Source organism: Carcharhinus amblyrhynchos, chromosome 31, assembly GCF_965287045.1.
Source record: "Carcharhinus amblyrhynchos chromosome 31, sCarAmb.v2.hapA, whole genome shotgun sequence".
Classification (NCBI taxonomy): domain Eukaryota; kingdom Metazoa; phylum Chordata; class Chondrichthyes; order Carcharhiniformes; family Carcharhinidae; genus Carcharhinus; species Carcharhinus amblyrhynchos.
Window position 1 is genome coordinate 24,376,582 of NC_137354.1, and position 12,285 is coordinate 24,388,866.

The following is a 12,285-nucleotide window of genomic DNA, read 5'->3' on the forward strand; positions in this document are numbered from 1 at the left end:
TGGTCAAGAAGGCGTATGGTGTACTGGCCTTCATTAATCGAGGGATTGAGTTTCGGAGTCGGGAGGTAATGCTGCAACTTTATAAGACCCTTGTCAGACCCCACTTGGAGTACTGTGCGCAGTTCTGGTCGCCTCACTACAGGAAGGATGTGGAAGCTATTGAGAGGGTGCAGAGGAGATTTACAAGGATGTTGCCTGGATTGGGAGGCATGCCTTATGAGGATAGGTTGAGGGAGCTGGGACTCTTCTCCCTGGAGAGACGAAGGTTGAGAGGCGACCTGATAGAGGTTTATAAAATGTTGAGAGGTATAGATAGGGTGGATTCTCGGAGGCTATTTCCCAGGGCTGAAATGGTCGCTACGAGAGGACACAGGTTTAAGGTGCTGGGGAGCAGGTACAGAGGAGATGTTAGGGGTAAGTTTTTCACTCAGAGGGTGGTGAGTGAGTGGAATCGGCTGCCGTCGGTGGTGGTGGAGGCGAACTCGCTGGGGTCTTTTAAGAGACTTCTGGATGAGTACATGGGATTTAATGGGATTGGGAGTTATAGATAGGCCTGGTAGGTAGGGATATGATCGGCGCAACTTGTGGGCCGAAGGGCCTGTTTGTGCTGTAGTGTTCTATGTTCTATGAGACCCTTGTATGTAACAATAGGTCTCTTGTAAATAATAGGGTCCACTGTAAGTAACAATAAGGTCCCTTGTAAGTAGCAACAGAGTCTACTGTAAGTAACAGTAAAGTCTCTTGTAAGTAACAACAAAATCCCTTGTAAGTAACAATAGGGTCCTTTCTAAGTTACTTTGCCACATTCCAGTCAGTGCTTCTGGACAATTGTTATGCAAATACTTATGTATGAAGTTCCAAGAGGGATTCCCCAGTGCATTTTTGGAGGATGCCTCGCACCCCTACCCCCCTCCCCCCCCCACTCCCCTCCCCACTCCAATCCAACACTGGGGTGCCTGGAAATTATGGCCTAATTAAATGTATCTGAGCAGATTGTAAACAGAAAGGTCAGTTTGTATCCATAATTTTGGCAAATTATCTTTAAATTAGGGAAAAACCTTCCCAAGAGAAGTTCATGTTTACTTCTGGTTGGCTTCGTAGAGGCTGACATTAAGATCTGCAATAGGTCCATTTATACATGGTAAAGGTTGGGGAGGGAGCACTGGGCAGTTTTTCCTTTCCCATGACTCAAATCAGAGCAAAAACCAACATTATGTAAAAGCTCCTTCATTGATCCATTGTCAACATTAAACAACAACTTGTATTTATGTAGCGCCTTTAGCGTGGTAAAAAAATCCCACTGTACTTCAAAGTGGTTAGCGCTGCTGCCTCACAGAGCCAGGGTTCAATTCCGGCCTCAGGTCACTGGCTGTGTGGAGTTTGCATGTTCTCCCCGTGTCTGCATGGGTTTCCTCCGGTGCTCCTGTTTCCTCCCACAGTCCAAAGACGTGCTGCTTTGATGCATTGGCCGTGCTAAATTGATCCTTAGTGTCAGGGGGATTAGCAGGGTAAATACACGGGGTTACAGGGATAGAGGCTGGGTGTGGTTGTTGTTAGTGTAGGTTCAATGGGCTGAATAGCCTTCTGTTTTGTAGGGACTGTATGATTCTATGAAATAAAACTTGAAACTGAGTCACAAGACGGTATTTTGGACATATGAACAAATGATAGCATTGGAGGAACTCCAGCCCTTGCAACTTTTGAACAAGATTTGATCTGATTTATTACTGTCACATGTATTAGCATACAGTGTTCTTGCACACTATTTAGACAAAGCATACCGTTCATAGAGAAGGAAAGGAGAGAGTGCAGAATGTAGTGTTACAGTCATAGCTAGGGTGTAGAGAAAGATCAACTTAATGTGAGGTAGGTTCATTCAAAAAGGCAACAGGGAAGAAACTGTTCTTGAGTCGGTTGGCACATGACCTCAGACCTTTGTATCCTTTTCCTGACGGAAGAAGGTGGAAAAGAGAATGTCTGGGGTGCGTGGGGGTCCTTAATTATGCTGGCTGCTTTGCCAATCCAGCGAGGAGTGTAGACAGAGTCAGTAGTTGGTTTCCACAATGGATTGGGCTACATTCACGACCTTTTGTAGTTTCTTGAAGTCTTGGGCAGAGCAGGAGCCCAGACCAAGCTGTGATACAACCAGAAAGAATGCTTTCTATGGTGCATCTGTAAAAGTTGGTGAGAGTGGTAGCTGACATGCCAAATTTCCTTAGTCTCCAGAGAAAGTAGACGCGTTGGTGGGTTTTCTTAACTATAGTGTCGGCATGGGGGGGACCGGGACAGGTTGTTGGTGATTGGGACGCCTAAAACCTTCAAGCTTTCAACCATTTCTACATCGTCCCCATTGATGTAGACAGGGGCAATCTCCTTTGTTTTGTTGACATTGAGGGGAGGATTATTGTCTCACACCAGTTCACCAGGTTTTCTATCTGATTACCCTGTCTCATCATTGTTCGAGATCCGACCCACTATGGTGGTGTCATCAGCAAACCTGAAAATCAAGTTGGAGGAGAATTTCGTAGGTATAAGGAGTATAAATTCGTATAAGGAGTATAGCAGGGGGTTGAGAACACAGCCTTGTGGGTCACCGGTGTTGAGGATGATTGTGGAGGGGGTGTTGTTGCCGATCCTTACTGATTGAGGTCTGTGGGTTCGGAAGTTCAGGATCCAGTCGCAGAGGGAGGTGCCGAGGCCCAGGCCATGGAGATGAGTTTTGTAGGAATAATGATGTTGAAAGTTGAGCTGTAGCCTGACATAGGTGTCTGTTATCTCGGTGTTCCAGGATTGAGTACAGGGCCAGGGAGATGGCGTCTGCTGTGGACCTGTTGGGGCGGTAGGCGAACTGTAGTGGATCCAGGTAGTCCGGGAGGCTGGAATTGATTCGTGCCATTGGCTAGCTGATAGAAGACAGAGGGTGGTGTTTGATGGGAAATATTCAACCTGGAGTTCAGTTACAAGTGGTGTACCTCAAGGACCTGTTTTGGGGCCACTGCTGTTTGTCATTTTTATAAATGACCTGGATGAGGGTGTAGAAGGGTGGGTTAGTAAATTTGCTGACGACACCAAAGTTGGAGGAGTTGTAGACAGTGAGGACGGATGTTGCAGTTTGCAGAGGGACATAGATAAGCTGCAGAGCTGGGCTGAGAGGTGGCAAATGGAGTTTAATACGGAAAAGTGTGAAGTGATTCACTTTGGAAACAGTAACAGGAGTACAGAATGTAGGGCTAATGGAAGGACTCTTGGTAGTGTGGATGAGCAGAGAGATCTCGGTGTACATGTGCATAGCTCCCTGAAAGTTGGCACCCAGGTTGATAAGGTTGTTAAGAAGGCGTACGGTGTGTTAGCTTTTATTGGTAGGGGGATTGAATTTCAGAGCCGTGAGGTCATGTTGCAACTGTACAAAACTCTGGTGCGGCCGCACTTGGAGTATTGCGTACAGTTCTAGTCGCCGCATTATAAGAAGGATGTGGAGGCATTGGAAAGGGTGCAGAGGAGGTTTACCAGGATGTTGCCTGGTATGGTGGGAAGGTCTTATGAGGAAAGGCTGAGGGACTTGAGGTTATTTTCATTAGAGAGAAGGTTACGAGGTGACCTAATTGAGGCATACAAGATGATCAGAGGGTTAGATAGGGTGGACAGTGAGAACCTTTTTCCTCGGATGGTGATGGCTAACACGAGGGGACATAGCTTTAAATTAAGGGGTGGTAATTATAGGATGGATGTCAGAGGTAGGTTCTTTACTCAGAGGGTAGTAAGGGCATGGAATGCCCTGCCTGCAGCAGTTGTGGACTCGCCAACTTTAAGGGCATTCAAATGGTCAGTGGATAGGCATGTGGATAACATTGGAATAGTTTAGGTTAGAGGGTCATTAGATTGGTTCCACTGGTCGGCGCAACATCGAGGGCCGAAGGGCCTGTACTGTGCTGGAATGTTCTGTGTTCTAGCCTTTCAGAGCACTTCATAATGATAGATGTCAGCGTCACTGGCTGATAGTCATCAAGGCATACTGCTTGGCTTTTCTTTGGCACGGGGTTCCCAGTTCTGTGGAAGATTCATACACACTCAATGTTTACTCTGTTTCTCTCTCTTCATGTTTGCCAGACCTGCTGAGTTTTTCCAGCATTCTCTGTTTTTATTTCAGATTTCCAGCATCCGCAGCATTAGCATGAGGTTCCTGCAGTTTGCGTAGCTGAGACTTAGAAATATGAGCAGACTAAAGCACTGTCCACGGCCCAAAGAACAGACCCTAAGCGTCAAGGCCATTCTACCAGCAAAGGTGCAGTGTTCCAACCCCTCAACCCTCGGCCTTGAATGGTGGTGGGCGATTAACTCGCTCGAGGAGGAGGCTCCGCATCTTCAGTGATGGAGGGGTGGCAATGGTGTCACAGTGTTTAGCACTGGTGCTTCACAGCACCAGAGATGTGGGTTTGATTCTAGCCTTGGGTGACTGGAGTTTGCATGTTCTCCCCATGTCTCCCAAAGATGTGTAGGTTAGGTGGATTGGCCATGCTAAATTGCCCCTTAGTGTCCAAAGATGTGTAGGTTAGGTGGATTGGCCATGCTAAATTGCCCCTTAGTGTCCAAAGATGTGCAGGTTAGGTGGATTGGCCATGCTAAATTGCTCCTTAGTGTCCAAAGATGTGCAGGTTAGGTGGATTGGCCGTGCTAAATTGCCCCTTAGTGTCCAAAGATGTGCAGGTTAGGTGGATTGGCCGTGCTAAATTGCCCCTTAGTGTCCAAAGATGTGTAGGTTAGGTGGATTGGCCGTGCTAAATTGCCCCTTAGTGTCCAAAGATGTGCAGGTTAGGTGGATTGGCCGTGCTAAATTGCCCCTTAGTGTCCAAAGATGTGTAGGTTAGGGTGGATTGGCCATGCTAAATTGCACCTTAGTGTCCAAAGATGTGTAGGTTAGGGTGGATTGGCCATGCTAAATTGCACCTTAGTGTCCAAAGACGTGTAGGTTAGGTGGATTGGCCGTGCTAAATTGCACCTTAGTGTCCTAAGATGTGTAAGTTAGGGGGATTAGAGGGGTAAATATGTGGGGTTATGGAGGTAGGACCTGGGTGGAATGCTGTCAGTTGGTGCAGACTCAATAGGCCAAATGGCCTTCTTCTGCACTGGGATTCTTTTGTTTTAAAGTTTATTTACTAGTCACAAGTAAGGCTTAGATTAACACTGCAAAGTTACTGTGAAATTCCGCTATGGGAATATAGGAGTCTCTATGCTCTGTGCAAAAGGTTGAAGCATTTGCAACAATCTTCAGTGAGAGTTGCTGAAAGATCCACCTCTGCCTCCTCGTAGGTGCCAGTCGTCAGCCAATTCGATTCACCTCCATTCATATCAAGGAACGGCTGAAGACACTGGACCCTGCAAAGGCAGCGGGTCCTGACAGTATTTCCAGCAATAGTCTTGTGCTCTAGAACCTGTGGGCAGCACAGTGGTGAGCACTGCTGCCTCACAGTGCTAGGGACCCGGGTTCGATTCCCAGCTTGGGTCAGTGTTCGTGTGGGGTTTGTACATTCTCCCCGTGTCTCCCCTCCAGTTCCTCCCATAGGCTGAAGGATGTCCTGATTAGATGCATTAGCTGTGCTAAATTCTCCCTCAATATACCTGAACAGGCGTTGGCTGGAGTGTGGCGACTAGGTGAGGTTCACAGTAATTTCATTGCGGCGTTAATGTACGCCTACTTGTGACTAATAAATGACATTAAAACCCCCAGCCAAGCTACTCTCGATTATCAGTAAAGTGATGGAAGGGGGTCATCGACAGCGTTACCAAGCAGCATCTACTCCGCAATAAACTGCTCAGTGACTCTCAGTTTGGGTTCTGCCAGGATCACCCAGCGCCTGACCTCATTATAGCCTGGAGTCAAACATGGACAAAAGAGCTGAATTGCAACGGTGAGGCGAGTGACTGCCCTTGACAACAAAGCCGCATTTGACAGAGCGTGGCATCCAGGAGCCCAAACAAAGCCGGAGTCAGTGGGAATTGGGGAGAATCTCAACTGGTTGGGGTCATACCTGGCAAAAAGGAAGATGGTTAGATGGTTGGAGATCAATCAATTCAGCTCCAGGACATCTCTGCAGGAGTCCCTCAGGATAGACCCAACAATCTTCAACTGCTTCATCAATCATCTTCCGTTCATTGTAAGTGGGGATGTTCACTGATCGCACAATGTTCAGCACCACTCGTGACCCCATAGGTAATGTTCAAATGCAGCAGGACCCAGACAATATCCAGGCCTAGGGCCAACAAGTGACAAGTAACAAGTAACATTTGCGCCATATTAAGTGCCAGGTAATGACCATCTCCAACAAGATAGAATCTAATCATCTCCTCTTGACATTATGGCATTACCATCACTGAGTTCCCCCACAATCAACATCTTGGCGGTTACCAGAAACTGGACTAGACCAGCCATTAAAATATTGTGGCTACAAGACGCTGGGAAGCATGTGTCGACTAACTCACCATCTGACTCCCCAAAGCCTATCCACCATCTACAAGGCACAAGTCAGGAGTGTGAAGGAATATTCCCCACTTGCCTGGATGGGTGCAGCTCCAACAACATTTGAGAAGCTTGATGCCATTCAGGACAAAGCAGCCCACTTGATTGGCACCACATCTACAAACATTCACTCCCTCTACCACTAACACAGTCGCAGCAGTGTACACCATCTACAAGATGCACTGCAGGAACTCACTAAGGTTCCTGAGGCAGCAGCTTCCAAACCCACGAGCACTACCATCTAGATTCTACAAGGACCTGGGGACCTCCCATCTCATGGAACGTAGGGACAGGTTTGATTGTCCAGCATCTGTTTGTGCCTCTTAATTTAGCTCGCCTGTGTTTTGGTCCAAAATCCTTGAGTGCAGTCTGATACTTAATGAATCTTAAACTTACTGTTGTAATGAATTATCTTCATTTGCAGTTTGTTACTGCAATGAATTTTTATTCTGTTGGTGTGATGCCTTAAACTTGTGCATAAATACAACAGTGCAAAATTAGTGAAAGCTTGAGAGAAAATGCACTGGGTTTTTTTCTTTAAACGCTTTTATTTTAATTGCTGGTTCCAAAGGGATTTAAACCACAGAAAGATTACAGAACTCTCACAGGCCATCGCCAGCAATCTCCCATCACTGGCAATTATCCATCCCCTGTGAAACTTTCGCGTAGAGGGACTCTTGTGATGATAGCAGTAAATTATCTTCAGTGAGGGGCAACCCAGGCTGGTCAAGGTTGAGGTCAAACATATTTCCCAAAGCACGATCCCACAAATAAGGTGGCGCACACTTCATACTAACTGAACACTTCATATCGAGTTTATAGAAAATACTAAATCATTCACATCTTCATAGAACTATCAATGATACAAAAACAACAAAACACTAAACGCTTTGGTTAGACATGTGCGTATCACTTTAGACGCACCGGTCAAGGAAAAATACTACACAGACGGAAATCAGTGAAATGTGGCAAGCCTGCGTGTGGGCAATTGTCAGAATGTCTCGTGGTGCCACACTCAGGGGGCTAAAGCGGGCCACATGTGCCCCCCCACCCCAGGGCTGCAGATTGCCCATCACTGCTTTCTGAAGCCTCTGCTGAGTGCATGTTTTTCAGGGCGCAACCAGCTCGGACTCAGCACTGAACGCAGCTCCAGCAGAATTAGCTTTTCACTGACGACTACACCGTAGCTGCTCAGGTTCGAGCTCTGGCTAATAATTATTACATCTTACACTATAAAATCATAAATTAACAAGAAACTCATAAATATAACATCAGTACTGGACTGAGGCGGGGTGGGGGGGGGGGGGGATCCAAGCACTGGTGACTCAATCTCTTGCAGCTTAACCAGTGAAAGAGAGAGAAACGTTTGTGTGAAATCGTGTGGATGTTGACTCCGAGAAGGGGGGTGCCCCGCCACGTACTGCAGAGGTTTCTTTCCCGGAGTGACAGCATGTCACAGGAGGCGGCCGTTCGGCCCATCATGTCTGCACCGGCTATCCAAACAAGCGACAGGACTTTAGTGCTGTTCCCCATACCCCTACGCATTGTGTAAAAAGTAGATTTTCCTCTCGTTTTTACCTTAATCGCAGCTGAGAGGAGGGGTAAGGACAGAGCATCATCCTGGCCTGTTTCTGTGGCAGCGCCAACCTTATCCTATTAACAATGCTGGTGTGGCGTTGACAGTCAGGATGGTTTACTTTGTGTAGGACTTGTAACCTGATGGGAATGAGGGGAGGGGAGGGGTGGTGAAGGGGAGTGTTGGACGGGATGGTGGCCTGAATTCCATTATCCTCTCCCCAGCTCTTCATCGCACCCTGTGACTGCTGTCCTCGGCTCCAACCTCTGCCAATCCAACCCGAAGTGCACAGCAAGAGGCAACTGGTCATCCATCAGAACACTGCTTTTGCCAGCACTAGATCAGGCACTTGGTGCGTGAAGCTGAATCAGTAAATCCTGACACCCAACACCACTCTGCCTCAAAAAGACGAGGGCTACCAACCAACCCGCAGTCTTCAGTACAAAGAGATAGAATCCAAATGGGCTAATCGAAAACATTTTCTTTCAAAAATCAGTCCTGTTTATAGGAATGGCGATCTCGTTTCTATTCCCTCCGGTGTGTAGAAAGACGAGATCTTTATCCCAGGTTAAATCTGCTGCTCTCTGGCCTCAGTCGTGGGGGGCAAATGGTCCTTTGGGTTGATTTCTTTTTGTGATCCGCTCTCGTAGGCGCTGTCCACCGACTGCTTCCCATCTGCAAGAAACAAACTCTGTTCACTCTCTCCATCAACCGGAGAACTACAGAAGGCTCACCCACAAAACCCCGAGTTTCAAATCCCTTAAAATCCACCACCCCTCACCATCCATTAATACCCCCCAAACTCCCTTACCCCCATTTATACAGCCCCAAACCCTGTTACTCCCATCAATACCCACCCAAATCCCCTCCTGTATTAATACACCGCCAAACCCCCCATTAATACACCGCCAAACCCCCCCTCCCCCCCATATTAATACACCGCCAAACCCCCCTCCCCCATTAATACACCGCCAAACCCCCCCTCCCCCCCCATATTAATACACCGCCAAACCCCCATCCCCCCATTAATACACCGCCAAACCCCCCCCCATTAATACACCGCCAAACCCCCCCTCCCCCCCATATTAATACACCGCCAAACCCCCCTCCCCCATTAATACACCGCCAACCCCCATCCCCCCATTAATACACCGCCAAACCCCCCCCATTAATACACCGCCAAACCCCCCCCATTAATACACCGCCAAACCCCCCCCATTAATACACCGCCAAACCCCCCCATTAATACACCGCCAAACCCCCCCCATTAATACAACCGCCAAACCCCCCCCCATTAATACACCGCCAAACCCCCCCTCCCCCCCCATATTAATACACCGCCAAACCCCCCCTCCCCCCCATTTATACACCGCCAAACCCCCAATCCCCCCATTAATTACACCGCCAAACCCCCCCCATTAATACACCGCCAAACCCCCCCATTAATACACCGCCAAACCCCCCCCATTAATACACCGCCAAACCCCCCCCCATTAATACACCGCCAAACCCCCCCCATTAATACACCGGCCAAACCCCCCCCATAATTCCCCGCCAAACCCCCCCCATTAATACACCGCCAAACCCCCCCCATTAATACACCGCCAAACCCCCCCATTAATACACCGCCAAACCCCCCTCCCCCCATTAATACACCGCCAAACCCCCCTCCCCCATTAATACACCGCCAAACCCCCATCCCCCATTAATACACCGCCAAAACCCCCATCCCCCATTAATACACCGCCAAACCCCCATCCCCCCATTAATACACCGCCAAACCCCCATCCCCCCATTAATACACCGCCAAACCCCCATCCCCCATTAATACACCGCCAAACCCCCATCCCCCCATTAATACAACGCCAAACCCCCATCCCCCCATTAATACACCGCCAAACCCCCATCCCCCCATTAATACACCGCCAAACCCCCATCCCCCCATTAATACACCGCCAAACCCCCATCCCCCCATTAATACACCGCCAAACCCCCATCCCCCCATTAATACACCGCCAAACCCCCATCCCCCCATTAATACACCGCCAAACCCCCATCCCCCCATTAATACACCGCCAAACCCCCATCCCCCCATTAATACACCGCCAAACCCCCATCCCCCCATTAATACACCGCCAAACCCCCATCCCCCCATTAATACACCGCCAAACCCCCATCCCCCCATTAATACACCGCCAAACCCCCATCCCCCCATTAATACACCGCCAAACCCCCATCCCCCCATTAATACACCGCCAAACCCCCCCCATTAATACACCGCCAAACCCCCCCCATTAATACACCGCCAAACCCCCCCCATTAATACACCGCCAAACCCCCCCCATTAATACACCGCCAAACCCCCATCCCCCCATTAATACACCGCCAAACCCCCATCCCCCCATTAATACACCGCCAAACCCCCCCCATTAATACACTGCCAAACCCCCATCCCCCCATTAATACACCGCCAAACCCCCATCCCCCCATTAATACACCGCCAAACCCCCATCCCCCCATTAATACACCGCCAAACCCCCCTCCCTTATTAATACACACCCCCAACCCCCCCCATTAACACACACCCCCAAAGCCCCCTGCCCCCATTAATACACTCCACCAACCCCCCCTCCCCCCATTAACACACATCCCCAAACCCCCCCTCCCCCCATTAATACACACCCCCAAACCCCCTTGTCCCATTAATTCATCGCCCCCAAACCCTCTTGCCCACTTTAGTCTGTTTTTGAGAGACATGTTTGGGAAATCCCATTGCTCCGATTGAAAAGCCACATTGTCCCCAATAACAGCACCCGACAAGTACCTGAGGATTGAAGTGCTTTATAGGTTTCAGTCTTCTGGATAATGTTCACTGCCTTCTCCAGACCGAGGCACTGTAGTGCGTTGACTAACTGCTCAATTGTCCCACCTGAAATCTGAAGAGCGATAATTTTATGAGTTCACTCTTCAATCTTACTGGGACACCACATTAGCACAGTTAAAGGCAGTGCGGGCTCCGTCAGTGAGAAAACACAATAGACCACTGGATAATCCTCCTATCAGCCCCCAGACTGAGGCAGGGCCAGTATACCAGCTGTAAACAACCTGGAATTCTCTTCCCCAGAGAGGTTGGTCTTCCTGGTTTCCCACGTTGGTATAATTCTGATGTATTTCTGCTGCACTCTCTCTAACACCAGTATATCTTTCCCAGGGTTGATGCTGAAACTGGACACAGTCATTAAAATGAAATTTCACCTATATCCGACTTCTAATTCGATAAAGGCCAACCTTCTACTCAGCTATTTGATTCCTTTTGTAATAACTCAGCATCGAATCAGAGAGTACTTTCCCCTCTTTCTGTACTTAGAATCATAGAAACCCTACAGTACAGATACCAACCACAATCCCACCCAGACCCTACCCCCATATCCCTACACATTTACCCATTAATCCCTCTAACCTACACATCCCTGGACACTAAGGGGCAATTTCGTAGCACGGCCAATCAACCTAACCCGCACATCTTTGGACTGTGGGAGGAAACCGGAGCACCCGGAGGAAACCCACGCAGACACGAGGAGAATGTGCAAACTCCACACAGATAGTGACCTATTCCGTCAAATCCGCACCGCACAGTAACTTCCTAATCTGCTCTCAGTTTTTTGACTCCTACTCTTTTATCAGCTGACTTTGGATCATTTGTATAAACAAAATCAGGCATTCCCTCCATCCTCATCTCCCCCCCATCCCCCCCCCACAAATTCAGCCTTCCCAAGGTATGTACTCAATGGAGTCAATCAGTGCCAATCCAATCATCATTGAATCCCCACACTGCGGAAGGAGGCCATTTGGCCCATCGAGCCTGCACAGACAACAATTCCACTCTGATCGTATAACCATAACCCTCCTGACACAAGGGGGCAATTTAGCAGGGCCAATCCACCTAACCAGTCCAAAAATGTGCAGGTTAGGTTGGCCATGCTAAAAAATTGCCCCTTATTGTTCTGAGATGTGTAAATTAGAGGAATTAGCGGGTAAATATGTAGGGATATGGGGGTAGAGAATGGGTGGAATTGTGGTTGGTGCAGACTCTCGGGGTACATGTGCATAGATCCCTGAAAGTTGGCACCCAGGTTGATAAGATTGTTAAGAAGGCGTACGGTGTGTTAGCTTTTATTGGTAGAGGGATTGAATT

The 12,285-nt window shown here is 48.5% G+C and overlaps 1 protein-coding gene across 1 annotated transcript in view; it reads right to left on the reverse strand.

Moving 5' to 3' along the window:
• Positions 1-8,085: 8,085 nt before the first annotated feature.
• The window catches only part of LOC145360424 (nuclear factor NF-kappa-B p100 subunit-like), a 77,224-nt gene continuing 73,024 nt past the window's right edge, over positions 8,086-12,285 (reverse strand). The window contains exons 22-23 of the mRNA XM_080215628.1: positions 10,915-11,026; positions 8,086-8,765 (exon numbers count right to left, since the gene is read on the reverse strand). Of these exons, the coding sequence (XP_080071754.1) occupies positions 8,659-8,765; positions 10,915-11,026 (219 nt within the window). The 3' untranslated portion in view covers positions 8,086-8,658. The remainder of the gene's footprint in view (positions 8,766-10,914; positions 11,027-12,285) is intronic.